General features: G+C 41.1%; 1 protein-coding gene across 1 annotated transcript in view; it reads right to left on the bottom strand.

Annotated features, from left to right (window-relative positions):
• Positions 1–20,597, bottom strand: part of LOC139719061 (adhesion G protein-coupled receptor L2-like) — a 74,724-nt gene that overhangs the window by 31,140 nt on the left and 22,987 nt on the right. Inside the window, exons 6-11 of the mRNA XM_071630504.1 lie at positions 10,711–10,814; positions 9,036–9,227; positions 8,215–8,398; positions 2,318–2,458; positions 1,500–1,750; positions 703–755 (exon numbers count right to left, since the gene is read on the bottom strand). Of these exons, the coding sequence (XP_071486605.1) occupies positions 703–755; positions 1,500–1,750; positions 2,318–2,458; positions 8,215–8,398; positions 9,036–9,227; positions 10,711–10,814 (925 nt within the window). The remainder of the gene's footprint in view (positions 1–702; positions 756–1,499; positions 1,751–2,317; positions 2,459–8,214; positions 8,399–9,035; positions 9,228–10,710; positions 10,815–20,597) is intronic.

Here is a 20,597-nt window from a genome sequence, read left to right as displayed (position 1 = left end):
AACATACTTTGATAAATGCATTTATCCACATATCCAGATATTTCAGTCATTACTTTGTAGATTCTGTCAAAAAAAGAATAAAAATAGTTTGAATTTAATTGAATACTATCTGTATTAATCATTTATTAGATTTAATTACGGGGGAAAAAAAGGGTTGCCTATAAACAATGCACATATGTTTTGCTTCTCAGGGCAAAGGCTTTACTGTTCTCCAACAACAATGAAATTGTATGCTCAAACTCTCAAGTCACTTGCCTTTGCACGAGACACATGCAGTCACATACACGTATCTACTGCTGCGTCATATCTGATCGCCATAGCAAGGTATAGAAGTGAGATTCAGGAGTACATAGAACCCTGCACTACATCGACATTGTCACTTACGATCCCATCTCTCACAGCCGTACAGTGATAACCATCGCAACTCACATAAATATCATACGCCGTATCTCATTCATCCAAAGTGTCAACTACAATCAGGATCACAGAAATCAGTCCGTGGATGCCCTTTTCACTGCTCTCTATTAAACTCTCTCTCTCCCAATTTTTCACATGCTGGACGCTATCAGCGGCATCTAGAGGCTAATTTAATCTCATATCGGGTACGATTCCACGAGAACCCTGTCAGCACATGGCGACAAGACAACTCTACGCATCACACAATCTCAGTGCCTTCCATCCCCTGCACCTTGCCCGACTCACCCATTATCAAACTTCCAGAAAGAGCACACTGGATCCGTCAAATTGTCGCCAGTCTGCATAAAGAGAAGAAGGAGGGAAAAAAAAAAGTAGAGAAAGAGAGATCGAGGGGGAAATTCAATTGAGTATTTCGTGCCTCTGGCAGCTCCCTTGGATCGCTAAAAATTACGATCCGCTGCCGGAAAGGGGTTGCACTAACACATGCTACACATACAGCATGTTGCCTCTCTTTTAGGTGTGTTTTTGACTATTTTCGCTCACAGGAAATACAACACACTGTATCTTGAGGGGGCTATAAAAACAGAGGGAAAGAGGGCAGAGGAAATAGCAGGTTATGTAACTGTACCACTTTCAAGTACTGCTCGCCAGTTTCCTTCACTATCACTTGTATCTCATCCTGAATGTATATAACCTTTATATAGCAACTGTCATGTTGGACATTGGAATACACATTAACACTGTAATGTGTTAGATCAAGAAACAAGATGCATTTCATGAAATTAGGCTACTCCCATTATAACAAGGTCCTCAAAACCGGCAGTTTCCTTTTGTTTTTTAATACCAAAATTTTGTTACAGCCCAACAGTAAAGTACATAAAGATATACAAATTGTACAGGTGATCGACCCTTATGGGACCTGAATCTTTATTTTGTTGTAATGAGAACTTTGTTATGACATGAGTGAATTGTAGCATATCATTACGTGGTAAGTGTGTCACCGGTAGATGTGATGTCATGAGAGATACAGATTTGAAGAAAAGTAACCATTAGGAGAGTTGCAGATACAAGTAGTTGCGTACCACTTTGTGTTCAAAGGTCAAGTTGACAGGCTTGGACAGCGGCGTTGTCTCCCAGGGATTATTGATGGACACCGAGAGGACTCGCGAGTTGACCACATCTCCGAGATCCTCCCTGATCACCTCCTCCTGGCACGGTCTCCTAGCAACCTGCTTCTTAGGCATCAGGGTGGGCTGAACCTTTGGTTGGGAGGAGTTGGCCCCAAGGAACTGGCCAATGTTGTTGTAGGCCAACAGAACAATCTTAGTTTTGCCTGGGAAGGGGGAGAAAAAGAGGACATGAAATTGCAATGTGGTTTTGCGTGCTCATAAATAGACATCTTTCACAAACTGGGCAACAAAACCTACTCAACTATAGTACTAGTTCTCTTTTAAAGCCTTCTCAGTATCAACAAAATTCAATTTGTCAGATATGTGGATTAACTAAGGTACTACATAGTTAAATGGAGTTCACTGCTTCAACACTCATGCCCACATCCTAATATCCAACAAATAGAAAACTAGGAGTAACAAAAATAATGCAAACTTCCAAAGCACAAGAACTACATGTATACTGGTAACAACTAAAATATATGAGTTCAGTCATTACACAACAGTAGCCTGATAAGCTGTTGATATTCACATCAGACCTCTTTCATTAACACTTGTATTCCTTCACTTCTGTTCATTTTTCTTGGCAAATCATTGACCCAATGAAAAACAAATTCCAACTTGAGCCCACATCAAATTGGTACAGTAGTGTTTGGATGACCTAAAGGTATGACAAAAAGACACAAGCCTTATGAGCATGGTGCAAACTCATAGGGAGTGGTGTCCGTTACCATCTCGGGTCCTCTCCTTGATGGAGTCTGCAGGCAGGGTGATGGAGTCTGTGATACCGCGCCAGTCTCCCGACAGCTGGTTGGGGTCAGGGAACACCAAGTCACTGCCATCCTCCTCACTGCGTACCACCACTTCCATCACTGTTGGTGACAAGACAATGGTGAAACTGGTTGACAAATTGGCATTCATCCACATATACATTGTATATGCGAGTTGAATAACAGCCACATTGATATTAACCCATCCAAAGTATACTTGGGCAAGTATAATATGGGAAATGCGTGATGTAGCAAAATCAGCCCGTTCTCAACGGGTTTTTAAAAAAAATTAAAAAAAAAAAATCATTGACTTACAGACCAGGGTTTGATTTCAACCCATGACCTCCTGATTGCTAGACAGGCATCATATCCACTAGACTAACAGGCTTCTGCTTGATAGCCAGTGATGGTCCTTATGGTGCCCTTATACCACAGTACATTGTGACTGGTAATGCATATTTATTCAAACCAGTCACTACTTTACACAATGAATATTGTTCACTCTATTAACACAAAAATTAACACAGTACACGTATGAAGTAAGCCTGTAGTCACTGTAAGTCAAGTATAAGAAGGTACAGACAGCATTAACACAAAAAAGATATAAAGCAAGCTGCAATTCCAAAGACAAAGAGTATGCTACATGTTGGCCAAATAACCGAATGATATAGGAGCCATTCACATCGGAGCAGAAGAGTATTACAAAACACTTCTCTTTGACAATCACTACCAGACTTTTTTTCAGTTTTTCAAAATCAAGACTCTTCCATACTTTGCTCCCTCTCCCCCCCCCCCCCCCCCCTCTCCCCCACCTCCCTTTTCTTCCCAAAGTCTTTCCTGTGACGAGGTTAGAGGGATATGAGGTGGGAGGGGCCAATCACCGGTCACAAAGTTCCCCCTCTCCCTGCCCATCTCCACAGATTCCGATTCTGCGTAGCTCCCAGAGGAGGCGCAAAGCTGCACCTCTTTACTCATTCTTGACCCACTTCCCTACACCTCAACCCATCTCAACCCGACCCAAACCCCTCTCCTCTTCCTCCTGTGCCATCTCTCATCCAGTCTGCTCTCTCTGGCGCCTCCCTGGAGCATTCCCCCATGCCTCTCAGGTCGGCGGCATTGTTTGAATTAGCGGCTTTCCTCTGGAGAGGTAGTGACATAGGGGTCCGTCACTTCCTTCGTCGGTACAGGTGAAATCCTTCCCACCCAAATTCTGTCCTTTCTTCTCAACCAATAAACAGTGACACATCCTCTCTTGTCTTTCTAATAGCATATTGCCAAAATGTAGCAATCATCATCCCTTTCTGAACACTCTATAGCAGTTATTTAGCACACATTACATTACACATGCCAGAAACAAAACTTATTATCCCCCTCCCAAATCCCTCGTTCTTTTCCCCTTTATATCTGCATCCCCTTTCGATCAATTCAATCTTTCTACTTATATTTCTCATTTCTGTCCCATCTCTACATCACCTCTATATTGCATCCGTCAATCGCTATGTACAGGTGTACATGTACATGCATGAAGAGCATGAAGACACTTCACACTGCACACATTACACATTGCATGCAGACGTGCCCATTAACCCTCTGTGTGATACGTTAATTACCTGTCCATAGGCACATGTGTAAAATTTGTGCACATTTGACTCATTGGCGTAGAAAGTGTTAAGGCATGAGCACTTCTTAATGAGTGCTGTGCATCAATTTCAAGTAAACATGTTTTGTTTCTTCTTCTGCACTCCTATCTACAATGTACATTTGTTTGTCTTTCTGTCTGCGTCGTCTCTTGTCTGTGTCTCTCACAGTATGTTCTCTGTCCACCCGTCAGTATGCGAGTGGGTGTCTGTGTGTCAGTCTGTGAGTCTGTACATATCAATCAGTCTACTTGTCTGTCAGTCTGTCTATACACATGTCTGTCTGTCTGTCTTTTCTCTACTTCTTTTCTTCCTTCTTCCCCTCTTCCGCCTCCTCTTGGAATGCAGATGACTATGACAGGTGATAGAATTGTGATGTCATAGCTGAGAGGACTTCCCCCCTTCCTTCCCCCCTCCTGCATCAGATCCTCCAATTCCTCCCAATACCACAAGTACTTTGACATCACTGTCTCCCTCTCTCCCTCTTTCTCTCGTTCTCTCGCTCTCCTCTTCTCTCCATCCCAAAAGTCAAGCCCTCTAATTTTCCCAGCTGGACTTCCATGTCGATGTCTGGAGGCTGGAGGCGACTGACGGGGACAGTGGCATACTCGACCCTGCCCCACCCCACCGAGATGCCCTGCCCCACCCTGACACACAGCCTCACAGATGTTTCCCAGCAGTGGAGAACCTGAAGTTCTACAATGTACGTTTTTTCTCTCTGGTCACCAAACACTGCAAGAGGTCATAACCTCTTGCTTTCTTTTGTAACAATACATTGCAGCTGCTTTTTTTCTCATTCAAGCAATCTTCTGTATGATACCTTTCACTGCAATATCATAGTGCCATTTGAAATGGACATATGTTCCTAAGTTCATATACAACAAGCCTGCCTGCTGATGGGCCTGTTCCACATAATTATTACTGCATCTCAATATCTCGTACATGTTTTTCTCTCTCCCCTAGCATAATCTCTCCCTCTATCTCTGCCTGCCATACGTGATCTCTCACTATGACTTTTCTTTCTGATTGAACTTGCTTGATTAATGATGATATTAACCTGGATAAAATTCATTTCCTGTGCAATAATCCAAGTATTTCCTCCACAGAAAGTCTTGTCTCACACTTATTACATAACTCTTCCATTTCAACAAGTTGACCCTTTAGTGCACCGCATGAGAACTGGCCGAGGCCGTATCCATGGCGACACTCTGCCAGCAGACCTAAAGGGAATTTAACCATGTCACTGCCACAGGTTCCTGTGGCATGTGATACAGCATTGAAGTTTTAAGATCATGGTCCCCACAGGGTTAAAGTGGTTAGCTGAGCAACTATTAGGATATCTTGCTGACAGAGATACAACATGGTGGCTGCCTGCGATCCATTTATCTGGCAGATTGAAACCTCGCTCTGTGTCAACAAACCAAACTCAATTTATCGTTCGGCTCTCAGCGCGCTTCCACTGCAGAGCAATCGTCTCGTCTGGCAGCCACGGGAGCTCCCCGTGACGTGTGCTGGTGTGTTGAATAAGGGCATACGTGGGATTGTGTGACTAGCAGATTTATCAATTAAGAATTAATTAGATCCATACTTTTGTGCCCAGCAGGGAATAGATGGAGAGACAGAAATATGATGAGACAAAGACTGACAGAGAGAGAGAGGGGGGGGGGGGGGGAGGGAGACAAGAAAGAGACTGAAAGATAGGGAGGGAGGGGAAGAAATGGAGAGAGAAAGAGAAGGAGAGAGAGAGAGAGAGAGATATGAATATATGAAGAGATGAAAAGGAGAGACAGACATTTTATATTGTACGGTGCAGGGAATATAAATTGGCAATGACTGAAAACTATGCCAGCCATATCCCACCCATCCCCCATACACTGCTCTCTTCAAGCAAACCTCCCCCACCCCCTACCCCCCCCCCCCCCCCCACCACCACCACCACACACACACAAATACACCACTCTCCTCAACCAAACCTCATCCCTTGAGGGAAAAAAAATTGTGGGGAGGGTGGCTTTAATCAAATACAGCTCTGTGTTAATTACATATCTTATCGCTTGGCTCAGATGAGAGTCTGGGCCCCTAGCTGACGCTCTGTCTGGCGTGAGCTCAAAAATATCAAACGTTTGCACGGTTTGGCTGTTTGAAAAATATTTCATTGATCTCAAGTGAGAGGGAAAGGTTCCTGGGGTGAGGCTGCGTATTCCGTTATTTATTCGTGTGACTACGAACGATCTCTAAGCTAAAATTTCTGGTGTGGGTAAGTCTATTCTGCACTAGTTCACTGCCAGTAGGACTTCTCTGTATCTTTAATACAAATTTTGCTTGTACACTGTACAATCTTAAATATCAACAAGGTACTGATCTTGTGCAATTTTCAGGGCCTTGTGACCTTATGTCAGAACAATGAACTGACACAATTTTACACACGAATAAAAAAAAGGAGGCATGCATTGTGCAATTTTCCACTTTTGTATCTACATGCAATATGATGTGCAACCTTAATGAGAGCATCTATAAGTGAACCAAGTCATTTTCTTTCCCTCTCGTGAGCTGCGAAGGTTGCCTCGACAATGGAAGAACCATCACGCATCCACAGCACATTAGGCAATGCACGTGTGTGTTTTCCAAATGCAAGACACGGTAGCATTGATTGATGATCCAATTAGAGCGAAGAGGGCCCACTTGCAGAAAAAAAGATGCACAACAGTACTACTATTCCCCTCATAGGATGGCATTCCAGCAGTTAAAAATGGTTTTCTCTCTTAAAGGAGATCTGTGAACACTATGTTGTTTAAGTATGACATACATAGAATTAGGAAAAGCCCCAGAATCCCATCTAAAAGAGTGAACATACACAAAACAGTTTCTTCTCTGCAGTCCATTTCAAAAATTTCCCGGGCCCTCATCTGCATCAGGCAAAATTCTTTCCTTGTAGAGAGGCTGGAAGATTGATTAATTTTAAAGTAACATACAAACTGTCTGCCCTGCAGGCTACACATACAGAATACAGAAAAAGAATTGCTTTGTATCACTTCACCAGAGGTAAAGAGTTCATGTTCAATGCTACTAAAATGACAACAGTGCTCTCTGCCCTGCACTGCACCCACCCACACACACTCTAAGCAAATTTATCTTGGAGGGGCGAGAAAGCAACTTTTCTTCCTATCGCCAAACGCCATAACTCCCACAGAAATCATGAATTTCCTCAGGATACTCCCAGAGAAATGAATAATCTCTATAGAGTTCGTGTCCCCAGTTATGTTGCATTCTCTACAAAGTCCTCCTGTTTTTGGCTGCCTAATTTTACCCCTCCAAGTATACATTTACCCTCGAGGCAAACAGCCCCCTCCCCCCAATGTTCATTGACAAATAACAACCACTTTGATGAATTCCACATTTTACGCCAAAAAGTTTTCCATCCCTCAACTTGACATTTCAAATGCCTTTGAACTCTGACAGAGCTCCGTTCCTTCCCCCCAAGAGGAAGCTAGTGGCTGGTAAACGAGTCTAAGAAGTGCAAACTCACCATGCAGGGCTAATCACTACAGGCCTGGAAATTTAGTCTTTGCAAAACAGACCCTCTCCACAGTGATACATGTGACTGGACATGCTAGCCAAAGCAACTGAAGACACAGAGGACCAAGACTACATACAAACCACTCAGAGTAGGGATCCAATACCAGGACAGCCAAAATCATGACAAGGTGGTAATAACATTGAATATCAGGAGAAATGAACTTCAAGCTCTATTTGCGGTGAGTCCTTCCCCCCTATAAATATCTTCACGTTCTTATCTACTCCCATACCCCGACCACATCACTTTCTAAAAATATGAATGGGATCAAGAGAAAAAATAGCAAAGAGAAGATAATATCATAAGTTTGCTCTTGCATTCAAGAAAAAAAAATCATAGAAGATAAAATATGACAAAATAATGAGAGGAACAAAATCTCAGTGTGTAAGAGTAAAATCACTTGAAGGAAAAACTGAAGAATATATGCATAACATTAAATGAGTCTTTTTCTCTATTAACCCGTTGAGGATGGACTGATTTTGCTACAACACGCATTTCCCATAGACACCTGCCCGAATATACTCAGGACTCATCCTCAACGGGTTAATTTCTCAGATATCTGCACAGATGCAGCAGGAGCAAATCATAAAATGATGCCATCATCATGGCGTGCATCTGTTGCCTAGCAACAGCCACCTCCCACTCACCGACATTGTCCTCCTCTTCGACGACAGTCTGGTCATCCTCCAGGGTGTCTGCCAGGAGAAAGGCGCTCTCCTCCAGCGAGGTGATGAGGGTGGAGGCCGTCTCCACCTGCTCGTCGTCCGACAGGTCCTCCCATGAATCCTGCTTGCTCTCTTCCAACAGTGCGCTTCCAACCTTAAGGTAGTTCTGGAGGAGGAGGAGGAAAGGAGGGGGGGGGGAGATGGGGATATTATGTTTGCTTGTGTCACAATGACAGGTGTATGGGGTACTTTCATCATTAGGCCTGGCCTGTGATGTCTCATTCCTTATGTCACAACAAATCCTACTGCATTCATGCATTTGCATGCTTTTTGCAAGAAGAAAATCAAGTTCTAGTCACTAGTTTTAAAAATTCATCACTTATCAATATGAGACTAGGACAATATGCACATTGCTCATCTAAAAGGTGGAAAATGAATACCAGTACACAGGACCCTTCATCCAAATCACCTACATTATACAGTATTATTGATTGCTACATGTTCAAACACCAATCACCTATAAGCACTGGGTACTGCCCGCGGTAATAGTGTAGGAATGGCATCATATTTTCTATTGGCAGTATTGGATTCACTCGAACCCTTTCACTTCCATACAGATTTCATCTCACTGTTAGCAGTTTTCCTATACAACTCTACGAATATGTCACAATGATGCAGACTGGCATCTCTCGACTTTCTTTCTGTCTAGCATCTGTATTGTGCAGTATGCGAATGGTCCACTCAGATAATAACAAAAAAGGGCGTGGTCCACTGGTAGAGCACTCATGGCTCTTGATACACACCTTGGTGACCTCCTTGGTCTTCTCCGTCTTCTCCGTTGCCGTGGCGTTCTGGAGCTCCTCGTCAAGGTTCCCCAGGGAGTTGGTGAGAATGCTGGTCACCTGGAGAATGTCTCCTCCGTACAGCTCCTCCTCCTCCTCCACTGTCTGGGCGAGCTCCTCCGAGATCACGGTCACCGACCCTCCTTGCTCCAGCTGGGGGGCGAAGAATGAGATGACAGCTTGTGATACACCTTTCATAAACTCAATTAGAGTCAACCTTGCTTAAGTCAACATCCCATAAGTCTAATAATTGCCTAAGGCAGAGATCTTTGCAAGCCCCCTTCTCTTTATATTCTATTGACTGTAATCCCTCATAAGTCAACTTTTCTCTATAAAGTCAAACTATTTCTTCAGCCCAAATTGATTCAATTCATGCAAGATTGACTGTTTGTGGATAATATCTGCATTGTTTGGTCGTTAATTTGGAGCAGATCCAGAGTAATCTACTTCTTTTTCTTATTTTTTGATGATGCAGTTATCTGTATACTATCCACTTTATTTTGTCATAATAATCCACATGATACCTGCCACACAGAAATACTTTGTAAACACAGTTCCCTATAACAATAGGGATTATTTGCAAGGTGCAATCAAAAGGTTACCCTTTTTCAGTAAGTGACAGCATTATATCATGGGAGGAGTTTGTGCAGTTTAAATGACTACCCATATTTTCTAGGCTTTGGGGGTTCTATAGGCACTTGCAACAAAAATTTAAGATTATTTCCAAGGTTTGTGAACACAATTTTCATTGAATTGTTCACATAATTCCAATGCGGATAATCACTGATGAATTTGTGATATGGGTATGAGTCACAAAATAATTTCATAAACACAAAAGGAATCACTGAGCTTTATTCACCAATTGGCACACACACTAGAGTGCTTTCTTAATTGATTGGCACAGATGTCTGGAAAGTAAGTGCCAATGATTTACACAATACTGAGTACAGATTATCTCATTCCCCTAGACACTATTGTGTCACTATTAGTTCCTGTTGGACCGAGGCACACTGCTGCACCTGAGTGGGCTGGCTAACTGTGCAATTAGGTCAAGTTTGGATACATTACTGAATGCTGATACAAAAAAAGCTTGGCAAATTCAGCTAAATGCCTGGACACGTATGGGGTTTTCATAAACAAGACAACAATATATTGGCTTGAATAGGATTTTTGACTTGTAATGATTGGTCTTCCATTGAAGTTTACCTGAACATATTTTCATCTGGGTTGAGCAGACTTTTGTGCAACTCTGACTATGGGACATTGACTGCTTTCTTTTCTTGTACAATTAATACTGAATTCAACGAGCTACACAGAGTGTGTTTTACTGAACATTCAATGAATATTGATCTCATCTACAGTCAGCAATATATCATCTTATGCACTGGCTATTCTCTCCAAGCAGTACTCAAGTGTCAAGTCTAAAAGTTGATGCAGCAATTTGGTCCGGGTTCTTAAAGTTGCTGGAAAGATTTTCACAACTGAAACTACAGAGATATTATGAAGAGGAATAGAAAGGCATGAAAAATATAAAACTGTGAATGCAATATGCTGTCAAGCTCAGTTCTGTATCTCGTTCTCAATGAAAAAAAAAAAAAGAAAGAAAAAAAAAAAGAGCTGTGATGTGAATTTTTACCTGGTCAGTTATGTTCTTGATTTTGATAGACACACAGTCACTCAGATCTGGCCCATCCTCTGACCATCTGGCAGGGTAGCCGACACATGCCCACTTAGCTTGACCTGGTGGTATAACAAATACAATCAAATATACATACATGTGTATATATACAAACAACAATGATAAAGATGGAACTTACAACCACACCTCCACAGATGAATAAGCAAGTCTGCAACTTTCAATATCTAATGCAGTGACTCAGAAAGTTTTTTCTTCTTTTCTGCCACACCTGGGAAGCAATCATATATTTCATATCAATAATATTTCAAATGTCCTCATAGTCTCTACTGCAGTCTGCAAATATCAGCAAAAAGGATCAGATCCGTCATGCAAATGTGTTTACTGTATTGTCTACAACATGAAGGGATTGACCAAAGAGTAGGGGTCTGTTACATGAAAGTCTTATGAGAAACTTTTCCCTGATGAGACGCACTTGTGAGAGACTTCACGAAATGGATTTTATTTCTCTTTGAAAGTCTCTCAGAGCTACATAAGAGCGACTTTGACTATTCTGAGATTTATGTATCAAGACTTTTATGTGGTGACTGCAAGAAATGGACTGCAGAAGGGAAAGCCAGGGAGTGTTTGTTCCCAGCCAAAGCCAATCTGATTTCAGAGATGGCCGTCTGGGTAATGGGCAGCAGCAGTTCAAGGCCAAATAATATGTTTTCATCCAAAACAACCATTTCTCCACCCTCACCCCCCCCCCCCAAAGACTAACCCCCTGTTCAGACGCAAGCCAGTTTATGCCAAAACTCGATGAAGAAACGACGTATAAAGAATCATCGTATAGCCGTTAGACCGTTCACACGCTAATTTCGACCATTCTGGAAAAACGTCGCATAGCTGTGCAGTTTCTCATTGCGCATATTGTTATGGTCATGAGTGACAGGTACAAGGTCACTTTTCGTGCTCGCTCCCATTAAGCCCCGCCCAATTATACCGTTCTATGGTCGCCATATGTTCAGACGCACAATGGACACGATGGAATGCTGATTCTAGTTCTAGTTTGAGATCTAGTTTGAAACGATACTCTGACCGTCGTTTCGCTATACGTCGTTTCGTTAGTCAGCGTTCAGACGTATAAATTAATTGTATAGCTATACCGTTTTGGTATAGCTATACCGTCCTAGTATAAATTTTTTTGCGTCTGAACACCCTGAGAAAGAGGAGGGAGAGAGGGGGAGAAATGTATTGGACCTGTTGTTTTTCTTGTTGGTATCAAGGGGGCTTAGGGCTAGTTCCTATTATGGAAAATTATTTTTGCCTTGCTTGTGTGGTGTACATTTAACACATCAAGTCAGAATGGTTTGTTGGATCAGTACAAGACACACAAGCTGTACAACTATGAAAGTTACAAAATCATATCAAAATGGTGTCCATAGCCATCTGAGGTTACCACTGTAATTAATGTACATCTCCTCTAAATATCAAAATCCGCCATATGCATACTCTACTACAATGTAGGAAAGTCAGAACGCAACCTCCTAAACAAGATATACTATAAGCATTACATTGCATGACTGCATTTAGCCCCATAACAACTGTACATATTAGTAACCCTTTTCTATTTGAATATGGACAATCGGTAGACAAAAAGACAATCAGTAGACCGAAACCTAATTTATTTCTCCCTTTCAACATAAATGACTAGAGCAAACGTTAGCTTTTACAACTGGCATGCACCTTATAAATGAAGCTCTTAACTTTTAAATGTTGTAAAACGTGTTATTTCACGAGGGTTTAATCTTTGCGAATATCATTGTTGGACCACGAATTTAATGACATGCTAAAATGTTGTCATGCGCTAGGGTAATGGTGCAATACGATAGCATTGGTGTTGATTCGCAAAAACAACATCTCGCAAAAATGTCCATGATATCCTCATTTGCGAAAGTATCTGCACATGAAATAAAAACAGCTTAAACTGAGTGAATGAAAGTGTGAATGTGAACAGGGCATCCAACACAGAATATCAAAATGAGAAAAACAAGTTTCATAGCTGGGAGTCATTTAAGGGCAAGGTGTAAATGAACTCCTGCACAGCTATTTACAGGGCAAATCAAAGCCCCGAGCGACATCTCTCCTAAACTTCTTATCAAGCTCCGATCAAATTCGGCAAGATTGATGTCCGATGCGAATGCCTCATTACGTACCCCTGCTTCCCTAAAGATGTCATGGTCTTAGTAGCAGAAAGACTTAACTTTCTTGAAAGAACGTATCACAGATAGAACATGTCCACAACTACAACAGAATGTAAATGGTTCATGGAAAAAACTGTCTCTACAAACTTTGCCATATATCTTAAAAGATTTCAAATCTAAAAGGGGAGGTGATTAAAAGATACAGAACTTCAAAACACTACAGAGCCGAAGCATCAACAAACGCACAGTTTTCACTGAGCAAACTACAGCATGTTGTCAAACTAAATCTAATCTGTGACACCATGGTACGGTTTGTACAAGGGTACTACAGGCATGCAGTAACATACTGTACATACCAAGTATACATACAATGCTTTGCAAATTAATGTCATAATTCATCTGAATAATTAATTTCTCATTCATCTGAATAACCTGTCTACTACTTTTGGTCCGACATAACTATAACCCCTTCAATATCGGTAGGATTACAGTAGCAGTAGCACAGAAATTTTGCAAGGAATTTAAAGGGGGAAACATTCTGTGGTAAACAGGCTTTCAAGTAGAGGGTTTGATAGTGACTATATACACCATAGATCTATGTCCAGTATCATGTGATTCATACAAAAAATATATCCTGATATAATTTGCAGAATAAAGAAGCCATCAATTGTTCAGTTACCTTTAAATTTCCCCCTTATTTCCTAGGAATGTTCTGCCTGTCTGTCATATTCTTTCTCCTTTTTTTTTTTTTTTTTTTTTTTGGGGGGGGGGGGGGAGGGGGATTTACAGCATTTCATATTCAATTGCTTCCTAAATCCATTATCACTCTAATCTACAGAGAGAAGACTAAATTTCAAAGGCCAGAAATAGTTTCAGACAGGTGGTCATAATCTTGCCAAAAACCTTCCTCTCATAATTCTCAATATGTCTGGCCCAACCACAAGTTTTCTTTCGTCTGATAGGCTACTGCTAAAACTCCCTGTTCCTAAAATGCGGGGGACTTGGATATTTTCCAACCCAACATCAATCGTGCCTATCCCAACTCGGTTGGAGTGGTTGAAGCGGTTTTACCAATGGACAGAAACTGAAAGAGAGTGACAAGTCGCAGGAACATAGGCCAAAGATTGTGACAAACTTGTCACAGTATAGGGCTTTTTACACTTGCAAATTTTTGCTTAGTCCCGTACCAACGGTGGGGCTAAGGGGGGCCTTAGCCCCATCGTTGGTACCAAACTTTCCTTAGCCCACTTTCTATTTACACTTGTTTTGGCGAAAGTGGGCTAGCCCCACCGATAATCCCGTACTATGTACACTGTATCTGGCCCTGCAAATTGCGGTGCTAACCCCACAATTGCGGTGCCAAGCAAGCGAGTGTAAACAGAAAGAAAAAATAATCCGGGGCTAAGCGACGGAGACAAAGTCCGACCCCCCACTGACCAATCAGAAACAAGGTAATCAAGTGCTGCCAGTGCGTGCGTGTACTTGTACAGTGCACAGCCTAATCATGAATATTCATGTGGTTCGGAAAGTATGGGGCCAAGAAATACGAGTGTAAAAAGGTAAGTTTTCTCCTTAGCCCAGGACAAGAGCTTAGTACGGGATTTATTGGCGAGTGTAAAAAGCTGAAAAAATTGGTACGGGACTAACAATAGTACTGGGTCAGAGAAAGTACGGGGTTAAGAAACACAAGTGTAAAAAGGGCTAGTATGTGTGGGGGGGGGGGGGGGGAGGGAGAGCAGGGCTGGCCTGGGCTGAGGCAAAGAAGCCAGCAATGGATCGATAGTATCTCAACCTGACGACGCTCGATTCTTGTGAGTCACATTCTCATGGCAGCCGATGACCAGGGGGAGAAGTGGCATGCCTAAGAGTGGGGTGGGGTGAGGCAGAGGGGGAGGGGGTTACTTCCTCATGATTCCTGACAAGGGAGAGACAAGGCAGGTCATGGGGTGGGGAAGGGGGATGGGTTTACTTCCTCCTGATTCCCATACCCTATGCCTTGACATGCTTCTAACTTCCAACACCTGGGACCTGTTTCATAAAGAACTGCGATTGATCTTACGCTCGATTTATTGAGCGTGACTTGGTGAATCGAGCATAAGTTCAATATTGAGCATAAGCCCTGTTTCATAAAGAGACTTACGCTTGATTTCAAGAAAAAAAATCAAGCGTAACTTTCAGTAGATTGAGCGTAGATTGAGCGATCAATCGCAAAGTTGCTTATGAAATGCAATTTGCGATTGATCGCAACTTACATGTACATGTACGCTCAGTCTTTATGAAACACGACCCTGGGATAGATATAGCTATGCTCCACAAAGAAAAAAAAAATAATACAGTAAAATAAATAAATAAAATAAAATAAAATAAAACAAAATGCCTTCATCTGGTTTGGCCTCTTTATCATTCACCCATACACCTTAGCATGGACCACAGTCCCACTCCTATACAATCCATGCCATATCACTGTGAAAACTTGGTTGCTCCAACTCTGTCATTCTGCACGTCCATCAGAGTTGCAGCTCCCCTCCCTCGCAGATTACAGACGACAGGAACGGAAATTTGCTCAATCACGTTGAATCATTAAAGCTATTTTGCAGCTCCAATATGGCACCTACCAGACAAGTTAGACGTTTTATCTCCCGGCAGCCAAAATAAAGAAAAACACAGTCAGAGCTACACACCATGTAATCTGACTAACTACACCTAAATCCTCACACAGTCTTTAAAAAAAAATGTCAGTGCTCTGATATCATATGAACTCTGGTTAAAATAAGGAAGGCTTGGGACAGAAAGATACCCTTACCCAGTGAATTTTCTTCTCTTTCAACACTTCGGTTCTGGATCATTTGATAAAAATAATACAGGCATATCATGCTTGTCAAATTATAAAATGGAAGGGATTTACTATACATGGAGAATCAGAAGCATTTTGAGGTTGCTACGCAGTGGTTTACTACAACTAAACATGAAATGTAACTTCAAAATTGGTTCATCACAATTTCAAATATGGAAAGCCTTCGATTGTGGTACAATGGTGCCAGAATGACTAGAAATATCAGGGAGTGAAAAGGACGTATGAAACAAGACCTCACTACCTGTGACATGTACAGCTGTACACTGTATGTCAAAGAAATGAGGGCCATAACAACCACAACCTAAAGGCTCTCGGGGACTATGTGGTAATGTCACGACAACAGGTAAAAACAAAGCACTTCCTAAAGGCTGCTCCCATCTCCAGGGCAACCATTCTTACATGAATCTCTGGAGCACAACAAGAGAAAAGCTCCAGCCGGGGCGAGCTTTCTCGGCCTTCAGTCGGTCTAGACAGGCGAATTCATTCCAAATCCCTCTAGAGTATACGGAACCGATTTTAGCATCGGTGAAAAATCCATTCTCTGGGGGCACAACATTCGCACCATTTTGAAGTCACCTGTTTAAACAGGGGGAAATGAGTGCCTACATTTTCCTGAAAAAAAAAGAAGAAGAAGAAATGTGCTTTCCATCTTCCTGTAGCTATTCATTAACCATGTTAACAACTGCAGGATGCGAGGATGAAAGGATTGTTCCTGTGTAATGTCAGACAGGGAGTCTCCCCGAGCCGTGTCTCTTTTGACGATGCTAGCAAAAAATTGGTAGCGGCAAGGAAGTGTCGACCTTCATTAAGCTCTCTTCCATCAGACCCGTGGGGAGATCATAAAATGACATGTCCACTGCAAGCCATTTCAATCTGACGGGAGAGGGCAAAGATTTCCCCCCCCCCCCCTTCCCCTTCCAATTCATGACAGGGGTTCATGCCAGATACGGGACAACATGGCGATGACAAGGCGAAATTGAAAAATCATGCCCTACCGTTCATTAATGAAATGGAAGATTACCTCTTAGAAATTCAAGAGATATTTTGAAAATGCTGTGTAAGAAATAAATGAAAAAGCACCAGATGATGAATGAGTTTTCTGTCAATGTACAAGTAAGATGTGTCTTTATGATGAAAAAAAAAACCTGCAAAAACAGAGTACTAAATTCCATTTTACTTAGGCTTTCATGGTGGTGAAGGTGAAAATGATGGTGGTGGTGATGATAATGATGACAATGATGGTGCTGGCACTGGTGGTGATGGTGATGATTTAAATGATGCTGCAAAGTATGAAAACCAACAACTGTCATAATGATAATGATAATAATAATAATGATAATAATAATAATAATAATAATAATAATAATAATAATAATAATAATAATAACAACAACAATAATAATGATAACGATAATAATAATAATAATAATAATAATAATAATAATAATAATAATAATAATAATAATAACAATAATAACAATGATAATAACAATAGTAATAATAATATCAATAATAATAATCATCATCATAATCATAATAACAATAATAATGATAATAATAATAACAATAATAATATGAAACTATATTGCACCAAATCCACTCTGTATGAGTGCTCAAAGTGTATACTGTACATACTATTATTATCTCGGTCTCTGGATACATTATTCCCTGTGAGCACTGACAGTGCTCACTCTCCACTCCCTGGGGAGAATTCCAGCCAGTTGCCATTCTACAGGCGCATACATGCTGATCGACCAACATTAACATTCTCATCCTACCGGGTACCCATTTATACTCCTGGGTGAGAGCAGCAATATGGATAAAGTGCCTTGCTGAAGCCAAGGCACTTTTATAAAAACACAGATTACCAATTATATGAAAATCTGACACTGGCGTTGACTCATACTACTTATACAATTTTGACGAACCCAAAACAACATCATAATCCATTTAATGGTATCAGATCCTCAATCAGCATACAGTCCATTGCCAATCAAGATGGTGCTAAGATAAGGGGCTTGAGAGTTGATAAGCTGTAACCTGGCTGGAAACATGGATAAGTTTTGGTTTTGAGAGGCTCACAGTTTTGACTTCCTATTGGGTACAAATTGATGTCTGAATAAGCCCTCTTGAAAACAGATCACTTCCAGTTTCAACCAGACCCCTCGGCCAGAAATATTTGGCATCTTCACTAACTGTACTTTTACCTCATCCCGCAAAAGTCACAAATTGAATAAGAAAATAATAGTTCCTTAATTGACAACCTCAGCAGATTTCGAAAGCGATAATGACAGTGATAGAGATCTCAGGAAGTACTCTTGTACCTCTTAACTCTGAGGATTGCTGGCAGAGTATGGACAGCCAGAAGAAAACAACAGTTAGGTTCACACGCTGTTCATAAATTTAGGTCGAACACTTAAAACTCTTGATGATTAGTTTGTAGTTTAGCACCGTGTGAACGCACTCGAAAGTTAGCAATCTTAAAGTTTAGTTGATACTTAGAACCACGAGACATCTCAGGGTTTACGCACTCTCCACGAGCCACTGGAGGTCCCCACTCATAGTTTCGCTCCATGTGGACACAATAATCAATGAGCTTGTGAGTTAGCGTGAACCTCGGTCATCATCAAGTGGAATTCGCTCATAAGTTGTAACTTAAAGTTTAGGTGTGCATGTAAACCCATGTCATGACTTCACAAGTGGAGCTAATCATCGACAGTTAAGTTTTCGACCTAAACTTCAAGTTTGGCAACTGCGTGTGAACGTAACTGTCATCTGATCTTACTCCAGGGAATTGGCAATTTTGTATACCTTTCTTTACTTTTGTTTGTTTTTGTTTTTTGTTTGTGTTTTGTCTTGAAAAAGTATTTGATCAATGCTAGCTTTAAAAAAGCTAGTCAGTTATCAGATAAATTAAGTGATGTATCACTTATTCTTCTTATGCACACAGACTTTGTGGCACCTGTCATCAACAGACGAAATCATGAATAGAAAGCTGGTATTGGAAAACTTTTAGTGCCCCTGGCTTCATACAATTGTAGACCCCTGCAGTTGTTTGGAGCACATTGTTTCATTGTAGATTTCAGGCAACATCTCTTTAAACAATGAGATCCTGCTCTCACTATTATTGGGCTTTCTGGAGGTTTTTCATGAATTTGAAGCTAATCAGGGGACAAAATGGGTCTTCCTATGTACAGAAATATACAGACTATCTGAAGAATAAATATGTATGAAAATGTATGAAGCCAGTGACATCATCATCATAAGGTTAAAACCAACGACAATATCAGAACTTCTGCAGTTTTTATTTCATAATCTACATGTATGTGATTTTAATACAATATCAGGAGTCCATTTGGTCCTCATACATTTGTATCTGGTACAAATGTCTTTGCTTTGTTTTTAGCCATGGAAGGTCAACTTTTTAAAGATTTACAGAAGATAAATTTACTTGTCTCAAACTGGCTTTGATATTTGCAAGTTTAATTTTGCTCTGTCATACACAGCTTGTTCCATTTTAGTAGGTCTAGGGCAATTACCCCCTGGGCAATTACCCCGACCCTTCTCCTGACCCTAAAGCCAATCCTAATCCTAACCTTAATCCTGAACCTAATCCTAACCCTAACACAAACTTCGAACCCTAAACCTAACCCTAACCCTAATCTTTACTCTAACCTTATCACTAACCAGTAAATGGGGGGGGGGGGGGGGGGGGGGGGGGAGGGGAGTTGCCCTGATGCGATTTTAATTTACCCTTATCATGTCTGTTAAGGCCAGTGCTGTATCACCTGTGAGATACAATGTATATCATGCCATCTGTACCTGCCACTTGAATGAATGCCACAGCTACAGTAGAACTCGCAAACAGGAAACTTGTCTAATAGATGTGTGTGAAGCTGTCACTTGTCACAGGGGGCAACAAACCTTCACTATAATACGTTCAATATTTAGAGCTAGTTGTATACAGACACGTGAGTGTGTGCATCGTTGCACAAGTGTGTCTGTTCATTGCAACGTGTATACATACAAGTGTACATTTTAGCAGCCCTGAGTAAAAATGTAAGTCCAACGAAACTAGCCCAATTTGCCTGCATCCAATCAAAACAGCCCTCACAATGAAGACACTCTGGGACATGACTGAGAAATATGAAAGTCATACAAACGGAGAACAGCGACCCAACCATGTAATGTTTTCAACAGTGAAATTTCACAATTGAGAACCACATAACAGCTCATACACACAAAAGGTTAAGAGGGCAAAAAAAAATCCATCTTGGAGAATACTATACATTGTAGAACATTCTGGCATCACATTAAAAACATGTATTCTTGTCCATTTCATTTTCACTGTGCAATGCGAGAGCATATGAAGAGTTTGTTTGCAAAAACCGATAAGTCCATTTTTGAAGATTTTGAAGTCTCTGTCATAAAGCACAAAATAATACCTTTTAAAAAATGATATATTGGTCACTACATATAAACGTACATTTTTGAAGTTATGGTCAAAAGAAGCAAAAATTTTCTTATTATTCTCTTTGTTTTTCTTGACCTTTAATCGCAAATATCTCCATTTGGCAAATATGGACTTATCGGTTTTTGCGAACAAACTCTTCATATTGAACAGACGCATAGACCAATGAATTAATTCCCAATAGGCTACCATTGTTAGTGGCCATGCGATAATACATCATATTTTTTCTCATCTGTTGCACGAGCACTTGGTGAGTGTGGGAACGCTTGCGACTGTACTAAGTGCACAATCAACTCTTGTTACAATTCACAGCACACAAAAATCTTGCTGCTGATACACAAGTGAAAGTCACTCTTTTTTTCAGTGCAGTCCACTT

The sequence above is a fragment of the Diadema antillarum genome, unplaced genomic scaffold (assembly GCF_040938485.1).
Source record: "Diadema antillarum isolate AM-2024a unplaced genomic scaffold, OU_Dant_1.0 scf00000103, whole genome shotgun sequence".
Classification (NCBI taxonomy): Eukaryota; Metazoa; Echinodermata; class Echinoidea; order Diadematoida; family Diadematidae; genus Diadema; species Diadema antillarum.
Note: the sequence above shows the minus strand (reverse complement) of the source record. Positions and strands in the feature narration are given on the sequence as shown.